We start from the raw sequence: 18,488 nt of genomic DNA, 5'->3' as shown, positions 1-18,488 counted from the left end.
ATCTATCTTTACCAGCTCCAAGTTGACTCAGCCTTCCATCCTTCCGAAGTTTGTAAAATGATGACCCAGATTGTTGGGAGCAAAATGCTGACTCTGTAAACCGCTTAGAGAGGGCTGTGAAGCGGTATATAAGTCCAAGTGTATTGCTATTCCCTATTTTCTAATAATATCAATTGCTGATTATTCTGGTTTTGAGATTTTAAGTTTAATGACACTTTAAATGATTTTAATGCTATGAAGTCCTTTGAGGATGGATTACTACTATGACTTGTCAAGAGACCTGTGAAGTGAGGAGCATACAAATATTGTAAAATAATTAAGAAAAAAATATTTTCAAATATTGCAAGCCATAGTGAATATACTCCTTTCCAAATGTGGATCAGCGAGTAAAGCTTCCTTTGGAGAACTTACTAACTAGGCAACCCTGTATGGAAGAATTTCTCGGCATAGTCTCCATCTATCAGTCAGATTGATACTTCAGATACAGAACTAAGCAGGTATATATTATTCTCTTCTGATTAAATATACAAAGCCCATGCCATGATTTTTCATTTTTTGAAAAGCAGCAATGAGTTGTCTTCTGCTCATTTCTGTCCTCCCGAGTAAAGCACTCCCTCTCACATGGGTGTGTATCTGTGGGTTTGGATGTTTGTATATGTGTGTTGTCAAGACTGGTGTTGGCAAAGTTAACTCATCCTTCCCCAGATATGACTCCCCGCCCCAATCAGATATGGTTCACCAGAGTGTGGCAAATTTTTGAAAGCTCCCCATTGATCTCAATGGAAGGGGGCAGGTTTAGTAACTTTAATTAGCATATGGAAGAATACTCTTTACGTCAGTGATGGCTAACCTTTTCCTCCATGTGTGCCAAAATTGCACGCACGCACATGACAGTGCATGCGTGCCCACACCCTTAATGCAATGTGCCCTGATCCCCTGCGCATGTGCATGACACCCAGCACCCCGTTTTGGGCCTAGCAGGCCTCCCTGAAGCCTCCTAAAAACAAAAATGGGGCATGGGGGGGCACCACCCCCTCTGTGCTCCCCCCACCCATGTGTGCGCATCTCCTGCATGCACAGCAAAGACCTGAAAATCAGCTGGCTGGCAGGAGGCACATGCGTATCTGTGGAGCTCAGCTAGGCGATGGCTCGCATGCCCACAGAGAGGGCTCCGCATGCCACCTGTGGCAAGCGTGCCATAGGTTCGCCATCACAGCTCTAGGCTCTGGAACACAAATTGAAACTCGAGTTGCATGAGCATAGAATATTAGTTGTGAGAAAAAGTACAGTTTATGAAACATATGTGGGTAGTAACATGAAAAGGATTGGGTAACATTGAATAGATTGAAGCCTGAAGTCAAAATTATTTGGTGGTCTGATTCTATGATAAAAAACCAAATAGAGAAGAAGGAAGCATAAAAGATGGAAGTACAAAAACATAGAATACTATATTTATGCATATATGGTAAACAGATCTAAGACTCTGCCATATGTGAAAAATAAACTAGAAATCTGATTCAACTTACATTATGATTAGATAAGCCAATCCACAATGGAAATCCATCACGCTTTGCAATATTTTCCAGAAAGACTTGTTCGGGAATACTGTGAATGCTGGCTAAGTCGCTTCCTTTCTGTTTGCATTCTTTCCATGCATCATACCAATTGAGCTGTTGCTGAAGAATCCAGTAAACTTTATTTTTGTAGGGCATCTCTTTAGGAAGCGGAGGTTGGCTGATTTTGGGCTCTAAAGACAAGGAATAAATTACGTGTTGCTTTGCTGCACCTGCTACATAAAGAAGACTCAGTGGAATCTGAAATTCACTCCAAGGGATGTTTCTTACCCAGGTTTAGCTTGCAGACCAGGATGCTATGAAAACCAAACTGCCAATATAACCAGTTATTACGCGAATGATCGAAAATGTCCCAGAAGCCATCCTGGTTAACGCCAGCATGAAAGAATTTACTCCTGATGATAGGCCGTCCATTTCTCCAGTTGTTATATGACACGTATGTGCCATCACACCACTTCAGCTGGTTACTTGCAGACCGGCTGGAAAATATAGGTTCTGGAGGGGAAATAAGCAATAAGGGACATCAACTGCATTTGAAAGGGCTGACCCCCCCCCCAAAAAAAACCCCTTACCAACATAATACAACTTGAAAGGGCAAAGGGCAATAAAAATCAGGAGCCTAATCATTTACAGGTAGTCCTCATATTTAAATCATTTGCAGTGCAAGACCTATTTTGCCATCCATAATAACCATCTGTCAAATAGATTGGGCTGAGAGAGTGTACTAGGCCAAAGTCAGCCCCCTCTGACTAATGTGGCACTAGAACCATGATGGCAAGCCTATGACATGCAGAGCCCTCTCTTTGCATGCACTGTTGTGCCAGAAACCCAAAGACCAGCTGGCCAGTGTGCATGCGCGTGCCGGCCACCTAGTCTTTGGGTTTTCAGCGCACACGGGCATTCCAGTTTGGGCACTCGGTGCCGAAAAAGTTCGCCATCACCACACTAGAACCTGGATCTCCTAGTTAACCACTGGCTTAGTGTGAATGAAGGACATTTCTTATTACAGGGAATCCTCAACTTATGACCACAATTGAGCCCCAAAATTTATGTGACTAGGTGAAACATTTGTTTTGCTCCATTTTATGACCTTTTTGTCACAGTTGTTAAGTGAATCATTATGGTGGTTAAGTTAGTAACACTGTTGTTAAGGGAATCTGGCTTGCCCATTGACTTTTCTTGTCAGGTCACAAAAGCCAATCTCCTGACCCCAGGGCACTGCAACTGTTATAGATATGAATCAGTTACCGAGCATCTAAATTTTGATCATGTGACCAAGAGGATGCTACAATAGTCATAAGTGTGAAAAATAGTTGTAAGTCACTGCTGTTGTAACTTTGAACCATCACTAAATGAACTGTTGTAGATTGAGGACTACTCATATTAAGTGCATACTTGCTCAAGGATTTGGAAATAGAGTATTATTACATTTTTAAATTGCACTTCTAATACTCATAGGAATGTTAATTATTTTTAGAAATGCAACTTAATTACTATTTAACCCTAATCCTAACCCCTTTTAGGCCACTATTATAGCATGCAATCAATAAAATAGTCTTAAATAAGGGTAAAACATTTTAAAATAAGTTGATTTTGGAGAATCGTTCCATTCATTCCCAGTTGACAATTTAAACTAAAATAAAATTAACATTTTCTGAATACAATATAATAAAAGAAACACTAAAAAATCTTTTTACACCTCAATGTTCCGCAAATAATATAAAATGATTGTAGTCTCTCTGTAAATTCAGAAAGCAAAGAGGCAATAAACAACTTCCAACATACCATTGGTGTCATTAATCAAACCCAACCACATCCATTGAACGAGACCACTGAAAGACTCAAACTGTTCAAGAAGAAAATCATTTTCATCTTCATCCTTGATACTCAAAAGAGATGCATTTGAATCTGTTGAAACAATTAAAAAAATAAATCATGGGATGAATTTGGAGAGCTTTATAACACTATCTTTTTGGAGATTTAAGCAAAGGATCAGATCCTGAGGAGCACTGTCCATGAGAGAGTTCTTAAAGTCACTTTATTGTATGATGGGAATAGCAAATTCCATGTTAGACCAAGTTAAGAAACAATAACCAGGACTGTCAATATGGGTAACATAGATATGTACAGATGGAAAAGATGGAGACACCTGAGGTGTTTTACAAGAAACATCTGACTAAGAACTTTCCTAAGAAAAATAATAAAACTTCAAGCAATGATTAAAGAGGATTATATTTACAAAACACGAGAAGGAATGTGTTCTGTTCCCAACCTCCACAATTTAATAAAATTCAGTAGGCAAAGAATGGGAGCAACCTCTGTAAGTAATTAATATGTGGAATTCCATGCCAGAAGGTGGAGCAATAGTTCACAGACTTTTAAAAGGCCATTAAGGGGAAATTCACAGAAAAAAGCTGTCAACTTTATTCATTATAGGTAGATATTGCCTCCAGGTGAAAGAAGTGAATCCACAGCAGAGGTGCTGTTGAACTGTGCATAATTTGGCTGCAGGGATTGCCCTGCCAGTCTTGGAAACAGGATGTTGAATTAAATGATTATTCTTACAGTTCAGCAGTTTTGACTTCATTTTTAGTATACAAATATTAAGGTAAAGATAAAGGTTCCCCTCGCATATGTGTGCTAGTCATTCCCGACTCTAGGGGGACGGTGCTCCTCTCCGTTTCAAAGCCAAAGAGCCACAGAGACATCTTCGCTGTTTGAAGACGTCTCCGTGGTCACGTGGCCGGCATGACGAAATACGGACAGCACACAGAACACTGTTACCTTCCCCACCAAGGGTGGTTCTTATTTTTTCTACTTGCATTTTTACATGCTTTCGAACTCCTAGGTTGGCAGAAGCTGGGACAAGTAATGGGAGCTCACTCTGTTACATGGCACTAGGAATTCGAACTGCTGACCTTTCTGAGCGACAAGCTCAGCGTCTTAGCCACTGAGCCACTGTGTCCCCTGCAAATATTACATTTAATATTATAAATATTACATTTCATTAAATATTGCAACTTAGAAACTCTTTTTTAAGAAGTTTCTTTCTTTAGTGAGAGGAAAAATGGGTATTTAAGAAGTCATTTCTTTTAATCATAACCAGCAAGAAAAGGTCTTGATTGGGTTTAATGTTAACAAAATGTATAAGCTGATCAACAATTACTTTTATTATGTCAAAGGATGATCCAATTGGTCACAGGGTATTCTAATATTATACAAATGCATGTTCTCTAAACAGTTACATTAAAAAAATAATATGTATGTATTGCTGAGTTGAAATTGGATAGTTTTGCATGCAGCAAGTTACAAATACAGTAAAATTAAGGTGTCTCAAGTCCAAAAATGTTCTTCATAAAAGTCTTTGAACACAAAGAAATCAGAACTTTAAAGAGAAATAGCTTACTCATTTTTCTGCAGAAACCATTAGCTTCATCTAAATTCAATCCTTCCCATCTATTTTGTGGTACTACAAATGTGTAACAACTGTTTCGATATGCTATCCATGGCGTATTCTTAATCTTGTGTGGACATTTAATTGATTCATAATGTGTTTCTTGGATTTCAGTTTCATCTGAAAAATAAACTCTTTTAAAGGCAGTACTTCATATCTAAAATACATTCAGTATTTAATACTACAATACAACTTTCATCAGCTGAGAATTATTGGATGCTGGTCATTAATGATATCATTTTGTGGTCATGGAAAAAAAACCCAATAAACTTGGCTACAAGGAATATGAATGAGAAATACGAGGATCAGAATGTTAAAATTCATATTATAAAAAATAAAGGTACCATAATCAGTATTATTTACCCTTCTCCAATAGATGGAATGGCATTTGGGCAATGATATAAAAAAAACCAAGGGCATTTTGAGTTGAGACTCACAGATTACTAAATATGATGGTTTGAAAGGGATGAGAGATACACACACATTTTCTCTCCCCCCCCCCCTCACAAACACAAACTCTATCTAATCTCAGGCCAACCCACCTCACAAGACTGTTGTTGTGCGGAAAATAGAAGGAAGGAAATGTTATGTATATTTGTCACCGTGAGTTACTTATAAAGTAATAAGGGTGGGATTTAAAAAACTAATCTGATAAAATAAATCATCTTTACTAAATGTATTCTCATTCTTTTCTATATGTATCTATGGCTTTGCATTCCTCATGCACGGACCGGTCAAAGGAAGTCCACAATCAAGTGGGTGGTGACCAGTGGTGGGATTCAATTGGTTTTACTACCGGTTCTATGGGCATGACTTGGTGGGCGTGGCAGGGGAAGGATACTTAAAATTTCCATTCCCATCTTACTCCAGGAGATGGATACTGTAAAATCTCTATTCCTTCCCATTCCAGGGGAAGGTTACTGCAAAATTCCCATTCCCTCCCAATCAGCTGGGACTCGGGAGGCAGAGAATAGATGGGGATGGGGCCAGTCAGAGGTAGTATTTACCGGTTCTCCAAACTACTCAAAATTTCCGCTTCGGGTTCTCCAGAACTGATCAGAACCTGCTGAATACCACCTTGTGGTGGTGACACCATTGTGATAAAAGCCCAGCTCCTTTTTATGTTCATGTATAAAAGGATGAGCATTGATTGGGCTGCCTTAAGTGCCATCTTGACTTTTATGATATATGCCCAACACACCAAAAGCCACTGTTTTAGTATTTCTCAGGCTAGCTAGCTAGATTTGTTATTTGTTTTCTGCTGTATGCTCACAGACCAAAAGTTAACCCAGAAAGCAAAACAAGTAATTTAACAAAGGCAGGAATTTTAAGAAACAACCTGCCTTGATAAACCAGCATATCTGTCAACACTTAAATTTTTCTAAGCATAAATCAGAGCAAATATTTTCTAATAGCAAGGGCGAGGGTGTAAAATGTTACAACTTTGCCAGATTTTGCTAGACTGATCCCCTTTATAAAAAGCATTTAAGCCCAAACATCTGCTAATAAAGGGAAAGGTTAGTGTTTTGATGTAAATGTACTGGAATCTAACAGTTGGCCAGGTTGGACTTTTTGTATATATTGGAGGATGAGTTCTGTTCTTTTTAGGCATCTATAAAGAGTTAATTGATGTGAGTGGACAAGGGTGCCTGCCCTACTCAGGATTTAGTTTTAGGAGCTTTTGAATAAATCAAATCTCCATCCCCAACCATGGCATTTTGCTATTTCTCAGGTAGGCGATGAGTTTAAGTACATCCACAATTGAGGCCAGAGGCTAGACAGACACACACAGAGACAGACAGACAGACAGACACACAGCACCAGGAAGTGCTAAGCTTAGGTCTGATTCATTGGTCATTATATGAAGTGGCTCACAAATGTGTGTGACCAAGGTCACCAATAAGATCAACTTATCATTTCTGGAGCCTTTGCTTTGGGGTTGTGTGGGAGATGAGAATTGTTTTCCCTGGAACAGTTGCCTCCGCCTTTCGGTTTCCTCCTTCACAGGAGTCCTTTAGACTCCTTTTTAAGGCCTTTAGGGCCTTCTGAGAAGGTTAGAATCAGATTGGCCTTGGCTGGAACACACAGCAGATAAATTATAATCAGTTGTACTGGCTCCTCTTCTCCCCCAAAAGTACATTCTTCCTCTGAGCGTGAATATATTTACAACATGGAGCCTAAAGCTGATAGCAAGCTGAGCTAGTCTCAACACCTTTATCTTGGGAACAAGGAGGCCTGAGCAGAGATGACCTGGCTGGATGAGAGTACACCGTGTTCAAAATATTGAAAAATGATTCACCATTGCAACCCTATCTAACATTAATTCACACATAAACATATTTACAGCATTCAAGATTTTTGAGAAAACCCATGATAAAAAAAAAAAATTGGCAGAGAAGCGGAGTACAGATTTATTTTAGAGAGAGGAAGAAAGAGAAGGTAGATCCCTTAAAATTTATTCTACATTCAAAAGCCAAAAATTGAGTGGTTAGCAGTCACTAAGAATTATGAAAGCACTAGTGGGTAGCTGTGTAATTTTAAGTACAGGTAGTCCTCAACTTATAACCATTCATTTAGTGACCGTTCAAAGTTACAATGGCAGTGAAAAAAGTAAGGTTTCGGAAGCTTAGCAACTGGTTCATATCTATGACAGTTGCATTCTCCCAGGGTCATAAAACTGATCCCCTTTCACGACCTTCTGACAAGCAAGGTCAGACGGTCTTCCAGACTTAAAGACTGGAAGTCTTTAAGATGATGTTGGATAACCATTTGTCTGAAATGGTATAAGGTTTCCTGCCTAGGCAGGGGTTTGGACTAGAAGACCTCCAAGGTCCCTTCCAACTCTGCTATTGTATTGTAAAATCAACGGGAAGCCAGATTCACTTAACAACTGTTTTACCAACTTAATACCCGTAGTGATTCACTTAAGAAGGGAGACAAAAAAGGTCGTAAAATGGAGTAAAACTCACTTATGTTTTGCTTAGAAACAGAAATTTTGGGCTCAGTTGGGGTCGTAAGCCGAGGACTACCTATACATATATAATACATTGTATTTTATTTTCTGTATTTTTGCATAGCTAGATGTATATTTTCATTTCTACTTTAGGGTCCTAAAATATTTTCAAAACCATTTTCAATGCAAAACTGTAGACTCATGACATATAGTAATAAAAGAAATCCTACTTCCGGGTGAGTAGCAAATTGCTCCTGCTTTTTCTGTAAAACAGTCAGATGCTTTCCAAAATCCATCCGTGTCCAAATACACACAGTCACCAACCAAACCTTTGTCTTCTCCAAACCAACGGCTGAAACTAATGTGTTTTTTATCTGACCAGTGATAATGTGTTCCATCCTAGAAATATCAGAAAGCAGAAAGATTAGCTGCATAAAACAATTAACCTGATCCAGAAGCTATGACAAGAAATTATGAACTTAAAATTCAAGCAAGGGGTTTTCAAAATGGACACCAGGAAAAATATAACAAAAATATGGAGGTCAACTTTGCCAAATTGGCTGCTTAGTAAAACAAGTATTCAGGGGTTGTTGGATGCTGCAAACTTAGTAAGAGATTGATTGCTTTTGGAAGTTTTAAAATTTAAGCTGGAATACGATACTTCCTGCATTGTTCAACACACTTTCTCACATAAACTTTTACTGGATAATATGAAAACTGGTTATTTTTTTCCTCTTCCCTATGATCTCTGCCCTTAAAAAAAGGGAGAAATACTTCCAGTACTAAATTAAAACTCTCAAAGTGGTGCAGCATAAACTTTTCCATTTTTAATATAAATGTCTAAGAAGTTGAACATCCCTTTTATTTGCTATGCATTCTGCCCCCAAAAAGGAAGCATATGCAGGACTCTGGCGTTTCTCCATTTTATTCTTTGAGCAGATTTTGAACAGAATCTCAAAACAATTCAAATCAAATAGTGTTGCTTTTTTAAATTTGATTTAAATCCTCTACCACTATCCAATTTTGGAACAAAACCAGATTTTAGCTAATTTACATCTCCTTACTATATACACCACATTGTAATTATTGGTATTTATTTCCATTTAGGCAATGGCTGATATCAAACCAACTCACAGTAAAATATGCACTAAAAATGCAATACGAGACAAAACAAGTTTGGAATCCTGTCGTTTAATACAAAAAGTAGAGTGAAAAGCACATCTGATGACAAGGGTTCCACCAATCTTAACTCAAACCTGGAAGAAGTCTGCAAGAGCTTACAGATTATCAACAGGGTGGAACTCCAAATATTTTTGTGGGATCTCATTCCAGAGGGCAGGTATCACAACAGAGAAGGTGTACTTCCTGGGTCTCTATAGATGGCACTATTTAATCAAAGGAACCCGGAGTGGGCCAATACTGTTTTGGCATCCTGAAGCCAACATAAGAATATGATATTGCCAGGCATCCTTGCAACCATCACAATGCATGAAACAAAAGTATTAAATGGACATAACAAGACATGCCCATCACCGTCCATGCTGTTGCATTCTGGAAAAAGTGAAGCTTCTGAATAGTTTTTAATGGCAGCCCTCTACATAGTGCATTGCAGTAATCAAACCATGAGGTAACTGTCTAAAGGGATTCCTGATCCAGAATAATGAGCACAAGCGGAGTAGCAGTTTGAGCACCGGGGATCTGCTACTTCATTCAAGAGTATAAATAGGAAAGAGGCTTGAGTTTGAGTTTATTGGTCTTGTATGCCGCCCACTCCCGAAGGACTCCGGGCGGCTTACAATAAACAAGGGAAGGGGATAAATAAACAAAACAACACTTTAAAATACGCAACATTCAGTTACCGTGGGGCTGGATATTTCACAAGCCCCCCCGGCCTGCTGGAGCAGCCAGGACTTGGTGGCTTTGCGGAAGGCCGGGAGGGTAGTAAGGATCTCCACGGGGAGGTCATTCCAGAGGGCTGGAGCTGCAACAGAGAAGGCTCTCCCCCGGGGAGTCGCCAGCCGACATTGGCTGGCAGATGGAATCTGGAGGAGACCTAACCTGTGAGATCTAATCGGTCTATGGGAGGTAATCGGCAGGAGGCGGTCTCTCAGGTACCCAGGTCCGATGCCATGTAGGGCTTTATAGGTGACGACCAGCACCTTGAAGCGGGTCCGGAGACTAATGGGTAGCCAGTGCAGCTCGCGGAGGATAGGTGTGACGTGGGTATACCTGGGTGCACCCACAATCGCTCGCGCGGCTGTGTTCTGGACTAACTGAAGTCTTCGAACACTCTTCAAGGGCAGCCCCATGTAGAGCGCATTACAGTAATCCAGTCTTGAGGTCACAAGGGCGTGAGTGACTGTCTGAAGGGCCTCCCGATCCAGGTAGGGTCGCAATTGGTGCACCAGGCGAACCTGGGCAAAGGTCCCCCTGGTCACAGCCGACAAATGGTGTTCTAAAGTCAGCTGGGGATCCAGGAGGACTCCCAAATTGCGGACCCTCTCTGAGGGGCGTATAATTTCACCCCCCAGCCTGAGAGATGGAATACTTGGCCAATCTTTGGGAGGGAACATCAGAAGCCACTCGGTCTTGTCTGGATTGAGTGCTAACTTGTTTGCTCTAATATCCAAGCCATTCAGCCTGTAGGATTGAGTGGGGGGTTTTCTTCTTCCCATCCAGGCCTGAACAGCCTCCAAGCATTTGACATAGGATTCCAACAGTCTCAATTGGCTGATCTGGGGTTGAGGGAGATAACTGGGTACCATAAGCATATTAATGATATTGAACCCCAAACTGGCAGATAACCTCATCCAGCAGCTTCACATAGAAAGGTACACTTCTCTCTACCTGATTATTTATAGTAGTGCTGGATTTCAATCTCCACCCAGGAAGCATAGCCAACAGTTATGCTAGTTGGAAAGCTCAAAATATTAGGGCTTTATGGAGACTTGAGATATGAAGTATTTATTTGACTGGTACCGTTTTGGGTAAAATTGTTCTTGAGCAATGTGGACATTCCCATGATGCTGGATTTGAAAGTGTGTTCTTTTAAAAAACAAACAAACACGCTTTGTAGACACCATTTAAAGGAGCAAAAATAATTTAGTGCCATTGTTGAGACATTCTAAAAAGGTATTCATGAGACATGTATCTGCAACACATTTCAGCACTCTCAGTAGTCACAGTGCTCACATTTTTGCAGGCATTATTTAAAATATATTCAATCATTTTATCACATGTCCAATGTTTTTTATTTCAAGAATAAGTTTGAAAGGGAAAGCAGAACCTTACATCATAGCGAGAGAGCCCAATCCAGAGCTGGTGGTTATGGAGAGCCACCTGGACACCAAGAAAAGCCTGTTGATATTCTTCTGTAATGCTAACCAGACTCATATTGTTCTTCAGACATTCTTCCTGGGCATCAAACCACGTCAGGCTCTTCAAAATTATAGTATAGGTGACATTTAGGTATTTCATGGTGTGTTCAGGCACTTGTATTGTCTGGTTTTCTACATGATCTACAGAAGAAGAATAAACAGTAGAGAATCCTTATGGTTTTATTGATATTATTTCCTGATTTCTTATTTGTACCCTATGAATATCATTAAGTCTTGTACCTTATGTATCTTTTCATGTATTTTTATGTACACTGAGAGCATATGCACCAAAGACAAATTCCTTGTGTGTCCAATCACACTTGGCCAATAAAGAATTCTATTCTATTCTATTCTATTCTGTTCTATTTGGAATGAAGTAATATACAATAAAGAATTTTATTTTCAAAATCAGCATTTTTCCTTCAGGGAATAGATCTTTAACTTCCAAATACATTTTGAAGCACATTGTATTTTGGGCAACTTAATAAAAATGGTGTCTATGGAGATTTTCAGTCATCTAGTCATGGTTGTCCCAAAGGTGCAAAGGCAACTGGTCTTTGTTTTTCTTTGAAGACATTTTGCTTCTCATCCAAGAAGCTTCTTCACTTCTGACTGTAGACTGACTGAATTTTAGTAAGATTAGGACTGCAATGCTGAATCTTAACGAACCACTTAAATTAATCCAACTGATATCCAAAGCCAATGAACCAGATTAATCAATCTGATTTTCCTGGAAACTAATTTAAATACATGTAAAGGATATGTAATGACAAGCATATCCTAAAAAACATTCCTTTTGGGCATAAGAAGAATATTTCTCCTTTCTTCAAGAAGGTGACATTCAAGATTGTATTAGGAAGCTTTCAAAAGTAAAGCATTGTATAGAAAGGCAGTAGTACAGTGTTACATAATAGCTCTTAGCCAAGATAAAATTTAATTTGGGAATTACTTTTAAAGTAATTAAACCTTATCACAGAAAGTGAGCTATTTTTTAAAAAAAAAATTAGATCTTTACCATCCTGCTCCCTAATGCTGATCCAACAAGGTCAAGAGATTTACAAGTGGATCTTCTAATATTAAATATTTCATGTGCTGACTGTGCTCTCTGGTCCTCTAAAATGCCACAGTGAAAAGCTGGTATTTCAAACATGTATTTCTCCACTTCACGTACCTGGATTCCTCTGACATATGGCCAAAGGCAATGTATCAGCACAAGAAGTAAAATTCCAAGTTCCTAGATGAGCTCTGGGATTATTGAGCAAAATACCACACTGGTTACTCTCTTCCTCATTAAATCCCTGGGGGAAAAAGAAATATGACATTGTATTATTAGTGCTGGCATGTCCCATAAACAAATATGATTAAATCCTTGACACAATCATATTAAACAGTGATTTTTGGAGGAATTGCTAAATCATACATCTAGCTCTTGCATGAGTAATACAGGTTTACCTCCTCTAACATAGCTACTGGAATGAGATCAGGGTCTTGTTTTTTTTAAATATTTTAAAGTTATTGCAGTTCTTAATGTTCTACCAATGTTTTCAGTTTTTTTCAGTTGCAATAAATGGCTGTGAAGTTTGGACCATAAGAAAGGCTGAGCGCCAAAGAATTGAGGCCTTTGAACTATGGTGCTGGAGAAGACTCCTGCGAGTCCCTTGGACTGCAAGGTGATCAAACCGGTCAGTCCTAGAGGAGATCAACCCTGACTGCTCTTTAGAAGGCCAGATCCTGAATATGAAACTCAAATAATTTGGCCATCAAAAGAGAAGGAAGGACTCACTGGAGAAGAGCCTAATGCTGGGAAAGATTGAGGGCAAAAGAAGAATGGGACAACAGAGAAGGAGGTGGCTGGATGGAGTCCCCGAAGTAGTAGGCGTGAGCTTGAATGGACTCCAGAGGATGGTAGAGGACAGGAAGGCCTGGAGGAACATTGTCCATGGGGTCCCGATGGGTCGGACACGACTTTGCAACTAACAACAAAAAACAATGTTCTACCTAGTAGCAGTGTGGAAAATATGCTGAAATCAAAACGAACAGCAATTTTGAGTATTGTAAGTTTAAAATAACACATTCCATTTTTTAGAAATGTTCCATCTCCCATTCCATCATTACTGGACAATTTTAACTAATGAATGAAGTAGTATAATGACCTGCCTGCCTGCCTGCTATGGGCAACAATCAGGAAGGAAAAGTTTTGAAGGAGTGAGAATTGGCACCGTTTACCAACTGAAAACCTGAACGGATATGAAACATTGACTGTATAAACTGCATCCCAAGCAGCAAACAGCAGCCAGAGGCCTGGCTCCAACGTTTCTTTATCAAGCAAAAACATATAGCCCCTGCTTCCTCCCCCGGCTCCTTCTCAATGAGAAGAGTAGCATCCATGGTATGTTCTTACAAGCCAAGGGAAATAAGTGAGTACGCAAAAAGTTCCCCTTTTCGCTACACAATGCTACCCAACAATATGTCATGTGCCTGATAAACAGGGTCCCGCATGAGGTTTTGTCTACAACAGCTGATATGTTGGCATCCAGTTGTCCACACTGGACACTAACTTGGTAGAGCAACTGATTTCAAAATCGACTCTCCCACTGCTGGACTTTTCCAACCCAGCCATTGGAAGCTACCTGAAGACTAGCCCCTTTCATCATCCTTGAGATCCTTTAGCTGGCAAGCCCCTTTTGCCTATGAATTTCATTCATTAAAGATTCATTTATTAAAAATAATAATTATTGATTCCAAACCTTCCCTTTTACAATTTTGTTGTAGGGTAGATGGAATATAGCACTAGCGTGGACTATTGCTCCGTCCATTTTTGTGGCTCTGAAATAAAATGAGAGCACAAGAGACCTATTCGGCATTCTCCCACAATGCTACCTCTCAAAAAGTCCTGAGCTTAATTCTGACTTCAGAATAAATTTTTGTTTCCTTCTTGCACAGTTATGGGGTCTGAATCCAAACCTTCAGTCTTAACTCTAATTTACCGAAAGCATCCATCTGACACCATGATTTGTGAAGCTATCTTATCGCAAAAGACAAAAATAAAAATTGACCAGGTGATTTTGTTTGGATTTCAGTTAAACCAGAAATATGAAGTCATAGAAAAGAAATGACTGTTACTTTTGGTTTTTTAAGTTACATTTTCTTCCCTTTCATTATAATGAGATTAAAGTAAAAAGTTCTGATTAAAGGTCCACATGATAACTGGTGAGTATAGGAAAGGTCCACATTACTCTCTCAGTTAAAAATATGGGAGGTTGTGTCATCACCTTCTTTTTCTGATTTTCTTAGCTTAGTCTAATATTCTCTCATTCCACTCAGCAGGGCTGATCCTGGTTAGCTTTCCCAAGATCAGCACCGGTCGACTAGGTCAGTGGTCCCCAAACTTTTCAGCTTGGCGGATCAGTGGGGGGAGGGAGGATGGTTCTATATGAGTGGTGGGTGCATGTGCACATCTACTACTTGCACAAATAGAGCTTTGCATGTGTGCGCATTTGCCCACTGCTTGCGTGGCCCAGTTCCAAATGGGCCATGGCCCAATAATGGGCTGTGGGTTGGGGATCCTTGGACTAAGTGACGCTACCTACAGTGACTTATAATTAAACTTGTTACTAAAATCATATTCCTTATGCTGCTGTCACAATTATATCACATGCAATATTTAACGTAATATAAATGACCCAATCTTATACCTAAATTTCTGAAGAAGCCACCCAACTACAAACAATGTATTCAAAATGGATGGAATATACTATTTTCAACTTCCCATTTCTCCTCTATCTTAAATTAGTAAAAGCAAAACTTTTTTTCTGCTTTAAATAAATTACAGGGAAAACAACAGTGTAAAAATAGTATCAACAACTTACATTAAACTGAATTTCTCTTAGTCTTCCTTGAAGCAAAGGATGGAAATTGATATAATCTAATTCGTTGCCATCAGTCCACCTGCTTACTTGCATATGAATCTGGGAACGTAAACCAATCCAAATCTTTGGGGGCAGACCTGGGAGTAAGCTTGTTATAAAGTCTATTGGGAAGAAGATAAATATTTGCATATTAGGATTAAACAGGTAAAGGAATTCGCTTGCAGATAAGGGCAATCCATAAAGTCAAGACAGCAACAATAACTCAATAGAATATAAATTGGTTTTATTTGTAAATTATATTATTTTGTTTATTTCTAAACCTCCCACTAATATTCCAGGATTAATGCAATTGACAGAGGCATTCAATAAAATAGCAGGATGCTCTATTTATTGGTCCAAATTAGAATTGTTGCCAATTGGTGAAACTGGTGGTACCCAATCATATATCAGTTCAGCATTTGTACCAAATCCTTTCAATATCTAGGTAGGTGCATACCAAAAAATATAACCCAGTTAGTAACATATGATATAAATAAAGTATATAGATTTTCTTAAGATATCAATAGATGGGAATCATTAAATCTCAATCTTTGGAGAAAGGTAAATGCTCTCACAATGAGTATTATTCCCATATTTTGAGAGTTCCTGTTCAAAAATCTGGAAACTATTTTCAGAAAACCAATCCCTTATTTAGGTACTTTTATGGGGCTCTTTGATTACAAGAATTACATTCATAGAAAATGCAATTATCAATTCTTTAGGGAGGATTCAGTTTACCAAATCTGGAGCTATATCATCACACTTAATTATTGTCAAGTATTAAATACTGAAAGCCAACAATTGGTATTAATTTTCTGATTTGGGCAACTTTGGAATATAACATCTTGGTTGGATGTACAATTTTAGGATCAAATATACTAGAACTCTAGTGTCCATGAAAACAATTGTGTCAAGTTAGAAAGTTATGGAAAGTAATGTTGACTAAAAAAAAGATTTGATTTCTTTTTCCATGTTAAAATGACATTATGTGGAAACTCAACTTTAAAAATTGAGAAAAAGATGGATGAAAGCAGGGATATTGACTTTGAAACAATTGATAGATGATGAAGATGATTTTTTTTTTACATATGCTGTGTTAAGAGATAAATTATTTATTTTATGTATTTCCCACCCTTATTACCTTTTTATAAATACAAATATCATCTTTCAGATATAACTCAATGGCAATATTAATAGCTACATTTGTTAGCAATTTTATTGGACCAGCAACATTTTCAACTTCTGAGTCACCTGACATACTAGAACAACTTGTTAAAGTCTTTAAAACTAAATAACCTATTATGAATTTTAATAAACATTTCAATTTGTATTTGAAATTTAATTGTATCATTTCTATGATTTATAGATAAATCAATTTGATATGCAAATGCTAAGAAATTAGTTGAATAAAGAATTAGAGGTTTCTTTATTGCCTAGCGCCGCGTAACAGAGTGAGCTCCCGTTACTTGTCCCAGCTTCTGCCATCCTAGCAGTTTGAAAGCACATAAAAAATGCAAGTAGAAAAATAGGGACCACCTTTGGTGGGAAGGTAGCAGCGTTCCGTGCGCCTTCGGCGTTTAATTATGCCAGCCACATGGCCATGGAGACATCTTCGAACAGTGCTGGTTCTTTGGCTTTGAAACAGAGATGAGTACCGCCCCTAGAGTCAGGAACGACTAGCACATACGTGCGAGGGAAACCTTTACCTTTTATATTGCTTAGCCAATAGTATTAATAGTCTTTACTTCTATAGCAAAAGTGTCAATGGACCTTAAACTACAACTTAAACAACAAAAAATAATATTTAGAATATATTGGACTCTAGTACATTTGTACAGAAAAGGTGTATAAGACAGCATTTTATTGGAGTTGTAATAGAACACCTATTTTTATAATGTTCTACACTAACTAAATCTGGGGAAGTATTGGACTATATAAATATGATAGGCTGTCAAAAGTTAAATTTGTCAGAGTATGTAATTTTTCTCTTGAATTACATACCTACTATGTACATGGAATCTGAAAATTGGACAATGTAAATTGATTCTCTGTGCCAACACTATGGCCAAAAGACTGATATTGTAGTACTGGAAAATAAATGTATGGCCTCATTCACTCAATGTATTGAAAACCTGATTACATTTGCCACTAATGGGGCAACTGCCTATAGATGTATACTTTATATGGATTTTGTATAATGAATTATGGAACTCATTTATACAAATTACATTTATACAATATACAACCTACACTGAAAGTAAGTCCTACCTTGATTTTTACATGTGAGCCCAATATAAGTCCTACCCCCAAAACAGGCCCTAATTAAGACACCGCCCATTCCAGGATACACTGGTAAAAATTAAGCTAGGGTGGGGATGGGGGTGTGGAGCTGCCCTACTACTTGCCTTCAGATAGTTGCAACCAGGCCTCGCACACCTCAGCCCTTTTCTTCTGCTGGCAAGGCTTTCCTGATAACAGAGCTTTGGATCGATCCAAAGCTCTGTTATCGTCTGCAGAGATCTTCAGGAAAACCTTGCTGGCCTTGCCGGACAAAGAAGTTTCACTATTTCTCTGATAGCGAAAAAGAGGCTGGAGGTGATGTATGCAAGTGAGGTGAGTCAGTGGATGACACCCCACCCCCCAAATAAGACCTGGTGCCTTTTTTAGTGACAAAAAATGTATGACATTATTTTAAAAGCAGTTAAAAATAATTTTCAAGATGGAAATCACAACTGTGTAATTGAAGCCATACCCCCTTTAATATGTATCACAAGAAAAAAAAGGGGGGGCAGAGCTTTGACTGCATGATAGGGACCATCATCTTGATTTTTTCGGACCTCCCTCCGTAGCCCTGTGACATACATAACACAATGAATCTTTTGTTGTTGTTGTTGATGATGATTTCTTGATTTTATCAGTCTTCTCATAGACTACATCCTAAGGCTCACTAATGGAATATTAAAACAACATCCATGGAAGAGGACCAGCCAAGTTCCATAGGCTGAATTCACTTACTTGTAAACACTGTCAGTGACATCTGCAACTGCTTCACTTTCAGAAAACAGTCATTTCTATTCTCTCCCATAAAGATACCACTATCATGCTGTGTTTTTTATTTCCTTCAACTCAAAGGGTGCAAACGATTGCTTCCTTTGGTCGGACATTCAGAGATTAGTGCCCTTCTAGTGAGTTTGGGAGGGGAATGTTATTTATCACTGCTGT

The 18,488-nt window shown here is 38.7% G+C and overlaps 1 protein-coding gene across 1 annotated transcript in view; it reads right to left on the bottom strand.

The window, feature by feature from the left end:
- The window catches only part of LOC116504042 (lymphocyte antigen 75-like), an 85,820-nt gene that overhangs the window by 9,296 nt on the left and 58,036 nt on the right, over positions 1 to 18,488 (bottom strand). Inside the window, exons 23-30 of the mRNA XM_032210864.1 lie at positions 15,228 to 15,388; positions 12,530 to 12,656; positions 11,273 to 11,499; positions 8,212 to 8,380; positions 4,981 to 5,148; positions 3,360 to 3,482; positions 1,845 to 2,069; positions 1,527 to 1,747 (exon numbers count right to left, since the gene is read on the bottom strand). Of these exons, the coding sequence (XP_032066755.1) occupies positions 1,527 to 1,747; positions 1,845 to 2,069; positions 3,360 to 3,482; positions 4,981 to 5,148; positions 8,212 to 8,380; positions 11,273 to 11,499; positions 12,530 to 12,656; positions 15,228 to 15,388 (1,421 nt within the window). The remainder of the gene's footprint in view (positions 1 to 1,526; positions 1,748 to 1,844; positions 2,070 to 3,359; positions 3,483 to 4,980; positions 5,149 to 8,211; positions 8,381 to 11,272; positions 11,500 to 12,529; positions 12,657 to 15,227; positions 15,389 to 18,488) is intronic.

Source organism: Thamnophis elegans, chromosome 1 (genome assembly GCF_009769535.1).
Source record: "Thamnophis elegans isolate rThaEle1 chromosome 1, rThaEle1.pri, whole genome shotgun sequence".
Lineage (NCBI taxonomy): Eukaryota > Metazoa > Chordata > Lepidosauria > Squamata > Colubridae > Thamnophis > Thamnophis elegans.
Note: the sequence above shows the minus strand (reverse complement) of the source record. Positions and strands in the feature narration are given on the sequence as shown.